At 38.3% G+C, this 14,048-nt stretch overlaps 1 protein-coding gene across 1 annotated transcript in view; it reads right to left on the reverse strand.

The window, feature by feature from the left end:
- The window catches only part of LOC117987561 (uncharacterized), a 111,293-nt gene extending 107,056 nt beyond the window's left edge, over nt 1–4,237 (reverse strand). Inside the window, exon 1 of the mRNA XM_034974585.2 lies at nt 4,055–4,237. Within this exon, the coding sequence (XP_034830476.1) occupies nt 4,055–4,127 (73 nt within the window). The 5' untranslated portion in view covers nt 4,128–4,237. The remainder of the gene's footprint in view (nt 1–4,054) is intronic.
- Nucleotides 4,238–14,048: the final 9,811 nt, after the last annotated feature.

A 14,048-nucleotide genomic window follows, 5' to 3' on the forward strand; every position in this document is an offset into this window, starting at 1 on the left:
TCTTAGCTCTTAAATATTATTATGTTGATAATAAAGTTAACGACAGAAATAAGTAAGGTATATTTTAGGGTGGCTCGTATTTTTATCGCTAGTGATGACGTAGGTATATCGCTACGCACAATCTCTACGTCAAAGCTTTCTTTCGGCTTTTGCAAAGCTTTTTCAATGCAAAAACCGCCAGAAAGCTTTTTTATAATTTAAATAGCAAGCACCAGGTGCCTGATACGTATTATGTATGTTCAAGGCACATACATTCGGAGTCCATATATTTATGTAGGTACTACATACATATGTCCATGGACCCTTTTTGGAAAACATTAGTCCTTTTTTTGAGCTGTCGTGTAAAACGTACATAATGTATAACTAAGCAAAAATGAATTAATATAAACTGTAGATACTAGATATGAAATTAAAAAGACGCGACGGCAGAGGCGTAAAAACCAGACTACGTAGCATCATTAGTAGACATCACTGTCTACGAATACACGTAGCGCATTATGACCGTACTCGTAGCAGATTTCTGTTTCGATGTTGTAGACGGCTTACATCCACCATTTGCAAAATTGTCATTAAGGAAAATTGAGATACCACCATTGATATAATGTTCCGTAGATTCAACATAAAGCGACGCAATAGCGTCGCGATAGAGTAGCGACACTAGATTATACTTCGTCACCATCATCATCGTGATCAATCTATCGCCGGCTCTCTACGGAGCACGGATCTCCTCTCAGAGTGAGTAGGTTTTGGTCATAGTCTACCACGCTGGCCACTTCAGCTGACTGATTCGTTAAGCTATGTCGGTCACTCTGGTTTTCCTACGGATTTTGTCCCTCAGAGAGATACCAAACATAGCCCCCTCCATAGCACGCTGAGCGACTTGGAACTTGTGGACAATGCAAACTGTCATTAATATATTTTTGCAGGTATAGTAAGCGATAGGTCGAGATGGCGATCGGGGTATGAGGCGGGGGGACGCCCCGTATACGCGCTATGCCACACTGGGTTAGCGCGGTTTCTGTGCGGGGGCGTCTCCACCCCCATTGCCATCTCGACCTGTCACGTAGTATAAGTATATTGAGACAAAAAAAATCCGCTTGAAGCGCTGGCTGTAAATGTATGCACGATCTTGAGCTGTAAAACGAGGAAGTTAAGGTCAATTTTTCTTCAATACTGAAGTATTTCGATGCTCGAATACTATCAACGTTAGCGATACGTAAAATCTTGTACTAAACCTACAGACTATATAACATCATCTAATAGACCTTGTGTCTACGACAGTCGTAGCGGTTGTAGTAGATACGTAGCGCATCACGTATGCTAGGATTTTGTTTCGTTTTGCGTAGACGGCATACTTACGCCATTTGCGAAATTCTCGAGGCTTTTAGCAGGTCGGAGATTTTCTTTTTACTTTTCTTGTGGATGAGTTATGACGACTACTTATATTTCTTACAATATGACTAGCCGACACAACACGAAAGTATATATATTATACATATACTATTCACTAGCTTATGCTCGCGACTTCGTCCACGTGGGCTACATAACAATATTTCAAACCCCCATTTAACCCACTTAGGGGCGGAATTTCGAAAAATCCTTTCTTGGGTACCTACTCTTTACAAAGAACACACATTCCAAATTTCATATCTCTAAGACCAGCAATTTAAGCTGTGTAGATTATTATTAACAAAGTGAGTCTGTCTGTAGTCTGTTATTTTCAAGACCCATATGTTATACCGATTCTGATGAAATTTGGTACAGAGAGAGTTTGCACCCGACACAGAGTTGGCATTTTTGAGCCCGGATAATTGGAGTTTCCAAGGAATTTTCAAAAACTTAAATCCGTGTGGAAGAAGTGCGGACATCATCTATTACCACTATAATAAATTAAAAGCTTAAGTTTCATTGTAACATTTTCAGAAAAAAGCAAAAATTGAAAATACCTCCATGTTTAAGGATTTTAGAATCAATAATAAATTAATTATCAATACAATTTAACAATGTCAAATGTAAATAAATAATTTATTTACAGTAAACTATACAATGTCAAAGTGTATTTTATGTAAATGTAGAATAGAATAGAATAGAATGTTTTTTTTATTCATGTAAACTTTTTACAAGTGTTTATGAATAGTCAGGTAGTTTTAATTTACCATAATTTAGTTGTAAAATCGAGACAGCAGTAATTGTATCTAAATGTTTCGAAAGTGTTTAAGCTTTACAATGTTTCACTTTATTTTAATTTACATCGAAGTTTTTGTACACTCTACAACGATAAAATGTACTTATATCAAGTTACCCTAAAATCAAAACTAAAGTTTAAATGTGTTGAAAATTTCTAAACTCTACTGCTTTGTACTGAATGTGAAGCAGTCACTTAATAGTCAAAACTTTACAATGTTAAAGTGTATTTCAAGTGACTGTAAAACCAAGACTGTACTTTAAGTGTTTCAAAAGTGTGTAAACTCTACAATGTTTCACTGTATTGTAAAGTCTAATGTTTTAATGAACCGAAAATAACCATTGCCTTTACAAAATTAAATATACAATGTTTAAGTGTATTTTAAGTGACTGTAAAATCAAGACTGCGCTTTATGTGTTTCAAAAGTGTGTAAAGTGTACAATGTTTCACTGTACTATTGTAAAGTGTACTGTTTTAATGAATCTAAAATAACCATTGCCTCTACAAAATTAACTCTCAGTAATATACACAATGTTTAAGTGTATTTTAAGCGACTGTAAAAGCAAGACTGCGCTTTAAGTGTTTCAGAAGTGTGTAAACTCTACAATGTTTCACTGTATTGTAAAGATTGCAATGTTTTAAAGAATCCAAAACCGGCCGAATTGAGAACCACCTCCATTTTGGAAGTTGGTAAAAAATAACTATTGCCTTTACAAAATGAAATATACAATATTTAAGTGTATTATAAGTGTTTCAAAAGTGTGTAAACTCTACAATGTTTCTTTGTAAGTACTATGTTTTAACTATAATCGAAAGGAACAAAATTAATACTTACCTAGAAAGTCACTATAAAATCTACAGCGCAGATTTAATCTGTCGTAACTCGTAGTAGAATAAGTACTAGTAGTAGTAGTTCTATAAACTGTACAATGTTGAAATGCACTGAAACCGTAACCTATTTCCAGCACACATTTAACAGGTTTCATTAACAATTTATTCAATAGGCTTCAATATTCATACATAACATTTCAGATATTCGAGTAGAGAAAATACAGATTTCCAATAATCAATACCCAAATTATAAATGAGATAGTGTGTTTGTTTGTTGGTTTGTCCTTCAATCACGTCATAACGAGGCAACGGATCATCGTCATTTAATGCATGGTTATAGAGTAACATAGACAAGTAGCTTTTATCCCGGAAAGAGTTCCCACGGGATTTTAATAAACTAACTCAACGCAAATCATGACCATCAGCTAGTGATAAATAAATCATCATGATCAACCCATCACCGGCTCACTACAAAGCGCGGGTCTCCTCTCAGAGTGATAAGGGTTTTTGGCCATAGTCTAGGCCATGCGCGGATTGGTAGACTTCACACACCTTTGAGAACATTATGGAGAACTCTCAGGCATGCAGGTTTCCTCACGATGTTTTCCTTCACCGTTAAAGCAAATGATATTTAGGTACGTGCCCGGGATCGAACCCCCGACCTCCGATTAGAAGGCGGACGTCCTAACCACTAGGCTATCACAGCTTTTTTGTGATAAATAAATACATATAGATTTTTTTCTTTATTTATTTAGGGGACTTTTTATTTGTAGACATATCAGCCCCATTATAGTCTAAATGAATTAACATAAACCAAGAAATTCTCAATTATAATAGATACGTATATTTTAAATAAATTGATATTCAATTTATTTGAAATGTACCTACACTAATTGGTATAAGCTAAATTTCGATTCCGACGTAACAATGTATTGAGCATTCAACGCTACGCAATATTTGCTACGAGTACCTACGTCTTTGTTTCAAGCACAAGCTACACCGATATCCAATAAACAATAATAACTTATTTAAACTTACCTATTTTTGCCGGGTTACCGGAAACAGCTACCAACAGGGCAAGAATAACGATAGCAGATCCTTTCCAATCCATAATGGGCACTTTAAAGTCACACAGGAAAAAATATTATGTTACTCGCGTTTCATAATCTACGAAACCATTTCGAATTTCGATTCCCGGAGCGACGCAGCCATCCGCTCGCCACCACGGCACCCGGAGTACTAAAGCTAGGACTCGGGTTACATTTGGTTATTATTGATTCTTTTAAATGTTATTTTTGATGATTTAACAAGTTACATTGATTAATATAATAATCAGTATCCCTATTATAAATGCGAAAGTGTGTTTGTTTTTTGGTATAGTTTAAGACCTGGAAAGCGACATAGGCTATTTTTTTATCCCGGAACATCAAGGAGCTCTCCGGGATTTTTAAAAACCTAAATCCACGCGTAAGAATCGCGAGCATCAGCTCGTCAGTACCTTTATTATAAATGCGAAAGTGTTTGTTTGTTGGTTTGTCTTTCAATCACGACGCAATGGTGCAACAGATTGACGTGATTTTTTGCATGGGTATAGATAAAGACCTGGCGAGTGAGATAGGCTACTTTTTATCCCGGAAAATCAAGGAGTTCCTCCGTGATTTTTAAAAACGTAAATCCACGCGTACGAAGTCACGGGCATCAGCTAGTAATAATTATGTACGAAAAGTATTTCAATAATATCTATAACCGTTTGGTACTTCAACCGTTTTTGTTTGATCCTTTGTTCGAAATATTTGTGAATTGGAATGGTTGACGATAAATCTGATGTGTTATTTACTTTTACGTCATTTCTATTGAAAATTCTCGTGATAAATGTTAACAATGCTTTGAATTTTCATCTTCTATTAGGTAGGTAAAATTTAACAGACTCTTTAGATACTCTGAAATTATATTATAAAGGTCTTATGTTGACTTTATTTATTTATTCATATTATACAAGTTAGCCCTTGACTGCAATCTCACCTGGTGGTAAGTGATGATACAATCTAAGATGGATGCGGGCTAACCTGGTAGGGTAAGGCAGCTTTTATTAAACCCATACCCCTTTGGTACCCCTGTGGGAGGCATCAGCCGTGGTTAATTACCACCCTACCGCCAAAGCCGTGCCGCCAAGCGATTTAGCGTTCCGGTACGATGCCGCGTAGAAACCAAAGGGGCATGTAATAAAACCCCTTCGAGGTAAGCCCGCTCCCATCTTAGACTGCATCATCACTTACCACCAGGTGAGATTGCAGTCGAGGGCTAACTTGTATCTGAATAAAAAAAAGTTATTCTCATGATGTCACGCCTAAAGATGAAATAATTCAAAAATAACATTCCTTCAGATATAACATAACGCGGTATATAATATTATGTTCAATATATTATGATTCGCCTTCAGGCGGAGGAAAATAATATTTTTTATTGCACTATAATTTTCTTAGTGTGGAAATAAATGCAGATATTTACGACCTTGCGGACTACACGCCATATTTATAGCACAATATTTAATCAATGTTCCTCCGAGCTTTCTTATGAATAAGCAGGATAATATCTCAAATAGCGACCACTTATTCCTTGTCTCGTACCCTTATTATAAATGCGAAAGTGTATTTGTTTGTTGGTTTGTCCTTCAATCACGTCGCGACGGATCAGCGTGATTTTTTGCATGGGTATAGTTGGAGACCTGTAGGGCGATTGTCTAAAACCTGCATCAATCATTATTACAATCTCAATTGTTCTGATTGGCTGAATTTGTGCGATTCTTGATGCAACAATGCATTGTGGCCAATAGTGAGCGAGCATTAACCAATCAGAGATGATTGCGATCGTGACATTGTAGCTGTCAAACAACCGCGGTAGGGCCACTGGAGAGTGACATTTGACTTTTTATCCCGGGAAGTCAAAGATTTCTCACGGGATTTTTAAAAACCGAAATCCGCGCGTACGAAGTCGTGGGCATCAGCTAGTCATATAAAAAGGAAATCTTTTCGAAACACATCAACACAGATTCATCATCATCATCATCATAATTAACTCACCAACTGCTCAGTACTGAGTATCGGTTGCCTCTCAGAATGAGAAAAGTTTGATCGTAACCACGCTGGCCAAGTGAGGATTGGCAGGCTTCACACACCCTTGAGAACGTTATGGAGAACTCTCAGGCATGCAAGTTTCCTCACTATGTTTCCCAAATGTTGAAGCAAGTGATATATTTAAATTGCTTAAACGCGTATAACTCCGAAGAGTTGAGGTGCGTGCCCCGGATCGAACACTTCCGAATTTAAGGCGGACATATTAACCACGAAGCTATCACCACTCAGAGCTTTCAATCATTTGCCTGTTGTAATATGTACGAATTGTCAGTTTAAACGTAGCATGTTCATATTAGCTGTAACATAAAAATGCAACTCCTCAATATATCGAAGTAGGTTGCCTGCACATCGGATTGAAAGAGAGGTGATGCAAAATTATGTAGGTTAGGTCGTTAAGCAATAAGTTTAAAACAATAGTATGTAAGATTTCTTTATTAATATTGTTAGTCCATAAGCGGGAGTAGATCATAAGACGGCTCTCAATAAACATCTTTCACCGTTGCCGCATAATTATTACCATACGGCCACAACATATCTCACTGTAACTGTTTTTATTCTACTAATAATACAGGATGTAACCAAAACGCTAGCAAAAAATTAGCGTTAATCTTATACTACCTAAACACAATCCAATACCTATAACCATTTGCCTCATTTAGTAGTTTTAGTGATTTAGTATTATTCAAACCCGCAATGTATATCGTGGAAAAGTCAGGCCAATGCCCCGTCTACGACGCGGCATGGAATCCGAGTGGCCTACTTACGCAACGTTCATTGACCTCTAGCGTCAGTCAGATATTTTATCGTAAACTTTTACAAAATTATAGGATTTTTTTAATACATTTTTTCGCTTTTTTGTGCTATCACATCATTTATCATCAGTGTCTTTGTTTTTGCTAGCGTTCTGGTTACAACCTGTATAATATGGAAAGAAGAAAAAAAGAAAAATCTTTATTCGTGGCTGGGATCAAATCCTCGACCTCTCGATTAGGAGGTCCTACTTGGAAGGTCAGGGATTTGATCCCAGATCCATCCACCCTGACGTGTTAACCACTCGACTATGACGGCTATCTACACAGATTACAGTCCCCTAACCATCGATATAAATGACAAGATATGTCCAAGCGAACAAAATTTTTCACGGTTTTGGAATAAAATAAATCAGCGCCACCTCAGATACAAATGAACGACCCGTTTGAAATCCAAACGTCACTCAGGTTGCATTGATGCTAAATAAACATTTTAGGACCAATGAGTCGGTGCCATTTTGCTAGTTCAATGGCCCTATCCTTAAGAAGTAATATATAAGTCATCATCATCATCATCATCATCAACCAATAGACGTCCACTGCTAGACATAGGTCTCTTGTAGGGACTTCCACACGAAATATAAGTCTATGCCCCTAACTCAATCTAAAGTAACTCCCTGGCACATAAAATTTTAGCATCCCTGTAAAGAGGCTTTACATTCACCCTGCTGGATATAAAAATGCCTTTATGGCGCACGTACAAACATAAGCGATATTAGATTATTCTGTAGTGAGATATGTACCATAATGCTTCGGCTGAGTGTAGATAAAAACGTGTAATAGAATCAAGCTTAGTGCGTGGGAGCTTGAGGAAAATACAATATATTTCATGTATTTACTCGTACTTACAATGTTTGTGTAGCAGATATCGTTGTCATCATCATCATCATGATCAACCCATTGCCGGCTCACTACAGAGCACGGGTCTCCTCTCACAGTGAGAAGGGTTTGGCCATAGTCTACCACGCTGGCCATGTGCGGATTGGTAGACTTCACACACCTTTGAGAACATTATGGAGAACTCTCAGGCATGCAGGTTTCCTCACGATGTTTTCCTTCGCCGTTAAAGCAAGTGATATTTAATTTACTTAAAACGCACATAACTCCGAAAAGTTAGAGTGCCCGGGATTGAACCCCCGACCTCCGATTAGAAGGCGGACGTTCTAACTTCTAACCACTAGGCTATCACAGCTTAATCGATATCGTTATAAACATACCTAATCTAAAATTAATTAAGAGAATCAGTACCCTTATTATAAATGCGAAAGTGTGTTTGTTTGTTGGTTTGTCCTTCAATCACGTCGCCACGGTATCTAGTATCAAATATGAAATCTGAAAGAATGTCTTATTATTACGTAAATAGACAAAAATACACCCCCAGCAAAACTTCGGTTGAATAATTTTCCGCGCAACAAAAAGGTATATGACTTGGAACCCTCACGTTGCCCTATTTTCACGAGTTTAAGGGAAAAGGGAAAACTTCAAAGCAAATAAACCTACCAATAATCGGGCAACTCTACATATAAATAACTCTTCAATAAAGCCTTTCTTCTTTGCTATTATAAAATTGTATTAAAGGTGTGTTTATTTGTCTTTCAATTTGTTTTTGTCTGTCTTTATTTGTACCTATCCCCTGCCAGACACCGTTGAAGTTTAATAAACCAGCCAAGTGCGAGTCAGACTCGTGCACCGAGGGTTCCGTGATACAGTCGCATTTTCCCGTAGGAAGTACCCTGTTTCTTAACAGACCTACAGAGAGACAGACAGACAGACAACAAAGTAATCCTATTAAGGGTTCCGTTTTTCCTTTTGCGGTACCTCCCCTAAAAATCCCTAAAAATCCCTAAAAAAACCCCTAAAAATGAACGTTAAAAATGAAGGGACGTGATGAACTTTGGTGAAAAATAAGTAGAAAATGAAAACTTAAAAATACGTAACGAATAGAAACCCATACAAAAGTACTTACAAGCAAACCCATACAGACGTACAATATTCACTGAAGTCGTGACTGAAGTTCAGTTTGCTTGACCGATCACTTTGATGTACCGATACGAAGCCCTCATTTGTATATCTACAAAGGAGTACCGTGGAATGATTGTGACACAGAGGTGCGGTATACTAGAGGCACTGCACCCACCTGACTGGCGAGTAAAATAAATAGTCGAGTAGTCATGTATCTGTTTTGACTGTACTAACAATATGGAAAAAAGAAAACTCTTTATTGGGCACAATTTTTGCACAAAATTAGGTACAATGTAGGTAGGTACTGATAAAAAGTAATTTAAAAAGTTTTCAAAAAACCCGGACTCAGTATTTTACCCAGTGACACCTCGCGCCATCAACACGAAACTAATGACGTAGGTATTATTTATCAAAATCAGTTCTGCCATTACGTAGTTATGGGCGGACATAGGAATAGACAGACATACATACATACATACAGGTCAAACACAAAATCCTCCTTTTGGGCTCCTCCGCAGTTGGCTAATTAATTCATTTTTTAAAGCATTTTACACCTCAAATAGGTTACCCTATCAGGTACCCTATAGGTCTTCTCAGAAACAAAATGCTCATTTACATCGCTAACATTATAATTGGATGCTATTTTTATGACATTAGTAGCTGGAGCCCGCGACCGCGAGATTTTTGAAAAACCCGTGGAAATTCTTTGATTTTCCGGGATAAAAAGTAGCCTATGTTATAATCTATTTCCATTCCAAATTTCAACCAAATCCGTGCAGTACTTATTTCGTGAAAAATTTACAAACATACACACACACACACTAGTGTCAATTAGTGTGATAGTGTAATTAGTGTGATGAGAAGTGTGATAAAAAGAAAATAGATGATAATAATTTATTCTATTACGAGTATGACGTATAGATCTCTATGTTCTAGACCTCAATGGGTTGGGATAAATATGTGGAGGGAATGATAAAATATTACTTTATTGATGTTCCCTTCCCAATCTCTGGGATACTTTGCGATGAATTGTGAAGATGAAAGAGCAACGACTTTTGGAAATTGTTACGTGTTAAGTGGGCTCTACACTCGCGGCGCGAACGGCCGCGACAGCCCGCGACAAACTGCGAATCACGAGTGTAGATGTTGTTCACGCCTTCGCGTTCGCGCTTCGCTTCTTTCCGCGATCAGTGTCGGTTTTTTTGATCCGCGACAAAGGGTTTGTGGGCACGCGAACGTGAACTCACGCAGAAATCACGTCGTCGTCGTCCATAGTCACGAACAAGACTGTGAAGATTTGCGAGTGTGGAGGGACATAGTTCACGCGTGGATCGCGGCATACGTTCACGGCGTTAAACAACGGCGCGACTTCACGTGCGAGTGTAGAGCCGGCTTTATAGCTACCTTTAAATTTTGGATGTTTTTGAAGTTTCCCTTTTGGAGTTATGATGGACGGGTGAGATAACCCTTCGTACTTCGTGTTCCGCGTCTTACCTTTAGATACAATTAGGACATGTTTTGTATCGTATAATTTACTAGATTATGCTCGCGACTTCGTCCGCGTGGACTACACCAATCCTCTATTTCACCCCCTTAGGGTTGAATTTTCAAAAAATCTTTCTTAGCGAATGCCGACGTCATAATAGCTATCTGCATGCCAAATTTCAACCCGATCCGTCTAGTAATTTAAAAAAAATTGTATTTTTAATTTTCGAAGTAAGATAACTATATCAAGTGGGGTATCATATAAAACAGATTTATATTTTTTTTATGCTTCATAGTTTTTGAATTATCGTGCAAAATGTCGAAAAAATACGACTGTAGTATGGAACCCTCGTTGCGCGAGCCTGACTCGCACTTGGCTGGTTTTTATATATGTATATAGACTTGCATTGCAAGTACTTACAAATTCCCAATATTATTATAAATCTAAGACGATGTGATTATTTTAATTTAATTTAATTTTTTTATTAATGATGATTATTTTTACCAAAAACTGTTATAAAACTTATAAAATTGTACCTACCTATAAAAACTATAACGAATATCATATTGCATAATTGTTTGAATTTTTGTAATATAAATTGTTAATCTTAATATTATGTAAGTACTTCTAATTGTCATATCAACTGTAATTTTTGTGATAAATTGTATGTATCCACAAGATTGAATTGGATTAAAGGCTTTATTTATTTATTTATTTATTTTATAGACTTGCATAATACCATATGACGTAGACATCCGCTAAGAAAGGAATTTTTATGTGTAGTCCACGCGAACGAAGTCGCAGGAATAAGCTAGTAAAATATAAAAGAACTCAAAAAATATTGGCAAACCCCGAACTTTAGAGACATGAAAAACATTTTTTCGTTACCAATGATAGACGTATTGTATATTTGGCCGAGTGGCTAGTATCGAATTTTCATTTTCCAAAGCTGGCGCGGGGCCAGCTCCCGATGAGTTATTGCGTCGATCATTTGTCATGGAGCGTGTTTGTTTTGTTCTGAAAGGGAAAAACCTATAAGAGTTATACTGGTTATTGAGTGCTACAAGGACGTACGGTTTTTTTAACGCTGGGAAATGCGTTTACGCATGTCCCCCCTCCTGAAAGCCAGCCAGCTAACCAGCCAGCCAACGCTCCCCAGCCAACAGCCCCGCTCACGAGGTCCCCACACCGCACCGACGAAGTGCTTGCGACCCGGGGACCCAACGGGCGACAATTGCAGACTCCGTGCACGTCGCCCGCGTCCCATCCTCCGCCTCATCCACTGTACCCTCTGCTAGTCAGAGAGACACGCGGAGGCGGAGAAACCTCCCCACTGCCAGGCCATTAGCCATGGCTAACAATATCCCCGAAGAGAGATTATTAGCCATGTTGCCGGGGTGCACCGGCCCGAATACTGCTCTTTCCCTCGGATGCCCAATGCATCTAAAAGGGACCAGCAGCACCCAGGCACACTGGGAGGTTACCTGGCTGGTACCAAAGGACGTACGGTTGTATGAAGGATACGCAGTAGGCGATATATCGATCTTGTAAACATTAATTAGAAAAGCCGGTATTATTTCATTTTTTAATCAAATAGGTGTTATCATTGATGTTGGAATCCCCTCTTTTATTATTTTAGGGGTGTTATAATAATTAACAATTCTATAAAATAAATCTTACTTTAAAAAACTAAATCTAAAATCTCATCGAGACCACAACAGCGAGGCATTGTATCAGATGCTGGCAGCCTTGCCCTTTTAGATGGCCAAACTAACCCTTTGTCCAACTAGTTGTTGTTTCTATCTTGTTTATAATTTACTAGATAATGCCCACGACTTAGTCCGCGTGGATTTAGGTTTTTAAAAATCCCGTGGGAACTCATTGATTTTCCAGGATAAAAAGTAGCCTATGTCCTTCCCCGGGATGCAAGCTACCGCTGTACCAAATTTCGTCAAACTCGGTTGGACGGATGGGCCCTGAAAGGCTAGCAGACAGACAGACGCTTTCGCATTTATAATATTAGTAAGGACTAGCTTATGCTCGCGACTTAGTCCGCGTGGACTACACAAATTTCAAACCCCTAATTCACCCCCTTAGGGGTTGAATTTTCTAAAATCCTTTCTTAGCGGATGCCTACGTCATAATAGATATCTGCATGCCAGCTCGATCCGTCCAGTAGTTTGAGCTGTGCGTTGACAGGTCAGTCAGTCAGTCAGTCAGTCAGTCAGTCAGTCAGTCTGTCAGTCAGTAAGTCACCTTTTCCTTTTATATATTTAGATATGGATTATAGAAACTTCAAAGGCTGGCCAAAAATATTGTCGGTCAAAAGCTTTTTCTACTATCATTGATTGATTTCCAAATTCCAGTATAAATATTATTTGTCGAGTGGCCAGTATCGCAATTTACATTTTTGGAGTCTGGCAATAAGCCAGACTAGTGAGTTGTTCCAAAGAACATTTGCTATGGAACGGCATAGTTTTTTCACGGTAAAAACAGTACGCTTAGTATAAGATGTTACGTCTCACCAACGTTGCTAGAATTCGAGAGTCAAAACACAATAACGTCAAAGTAAAATGGACCTAAAGCGCCTTGAATTGAAGTCAAAAATTCAATGCCACTGATTTTAATTTCGCAACGTTTCCGCTTGGAGCGCTGGCTGTAGATGTGTAGACAAACTTGAGCTTTAAAATAAGGCGCTTAAGATCCAGTTTAGTATAACGCAGACGTGTTTCGACACTCGAATACTACCAACGTTGGTGAGACATAAAATCTGGTACTAAGCGTAAATAGCCGCTGGTAAATGATAATAGTATGGAACATATTTTGCACGTGACTCGTAAGATATTGGGTACCTATTTGCGATAAAAATAAAGCGTGCCAGTATAAAAGCTGCAATATTCCAAAAAATCAACATTGCGCGGCTTGCGCACCGAGGCTTCCGTACTACAATCGTATTTTTTCAACTTTTTGCACGATAAATCAAAAACTATTAAGTATGCATAAAAATAAACATTAATTTATGATACCCCACTTGGTATATTAATCTTACTTTGAAAGTTAAAAATACTTATTATTTCAGCGTTTAAACTACCGTGAGTGATTTCCATTCTAAATAATATCTGTCCCGGCTGTACTCACGTGTTTAGTCGACGTTAGCCCGACTAGTTTCGAACCCATACGGGGTCCTTTTTCAAGGGAGTCCGTTCGCGCACGTGCCGCGGTTTTGACTGCGGGACGCGCGTGCGCTTGCGACGTGTACACCTGTAGCGCCATCTAGTGTTGATACGTGGAAAACGCAGCGAAATGCAGGTTTGCGTTCTCTTTGTAAGTAGACCTCCAGAAAAAAATATTTGTAGAAAATTCCACCACAGCGAAGCCAGGATAGATCACCTAGTGACGTTATAAGAACAAAAGCCGCAAGTTCGTGACAGCAGGTGAAACAGTTGAGTCGTCAAGGCACACCCTCGTCACTCGCAGACAATGACCGTGTCATTTCGGTGTTTTATTAATGCCACAGCCGCGTCTATCGATTTTCCAAGTTAATTCTGTAGCTCTTTGTTTATTCTACGTGACGAACTGGCCAGAGAGTTCTTAGGAAGTTTAAAATTTCTTTATACAAGGAAAACAACACACCAGCAAGC

This window comes from Maniola hyperantus, chromosome 13 (assembly GCF_902806685.2).
Source record: "Maniola hyperantus chromosome 13, iAphHyp1.2, whole genome shotgun sequence".
Classification (NCBI taxonomy): Eukaryota; Metazoa; Arthropoda; class Insecta; order Lepidoptera; family Nymphalidae; genus Maniola; species Maniola hyperantus.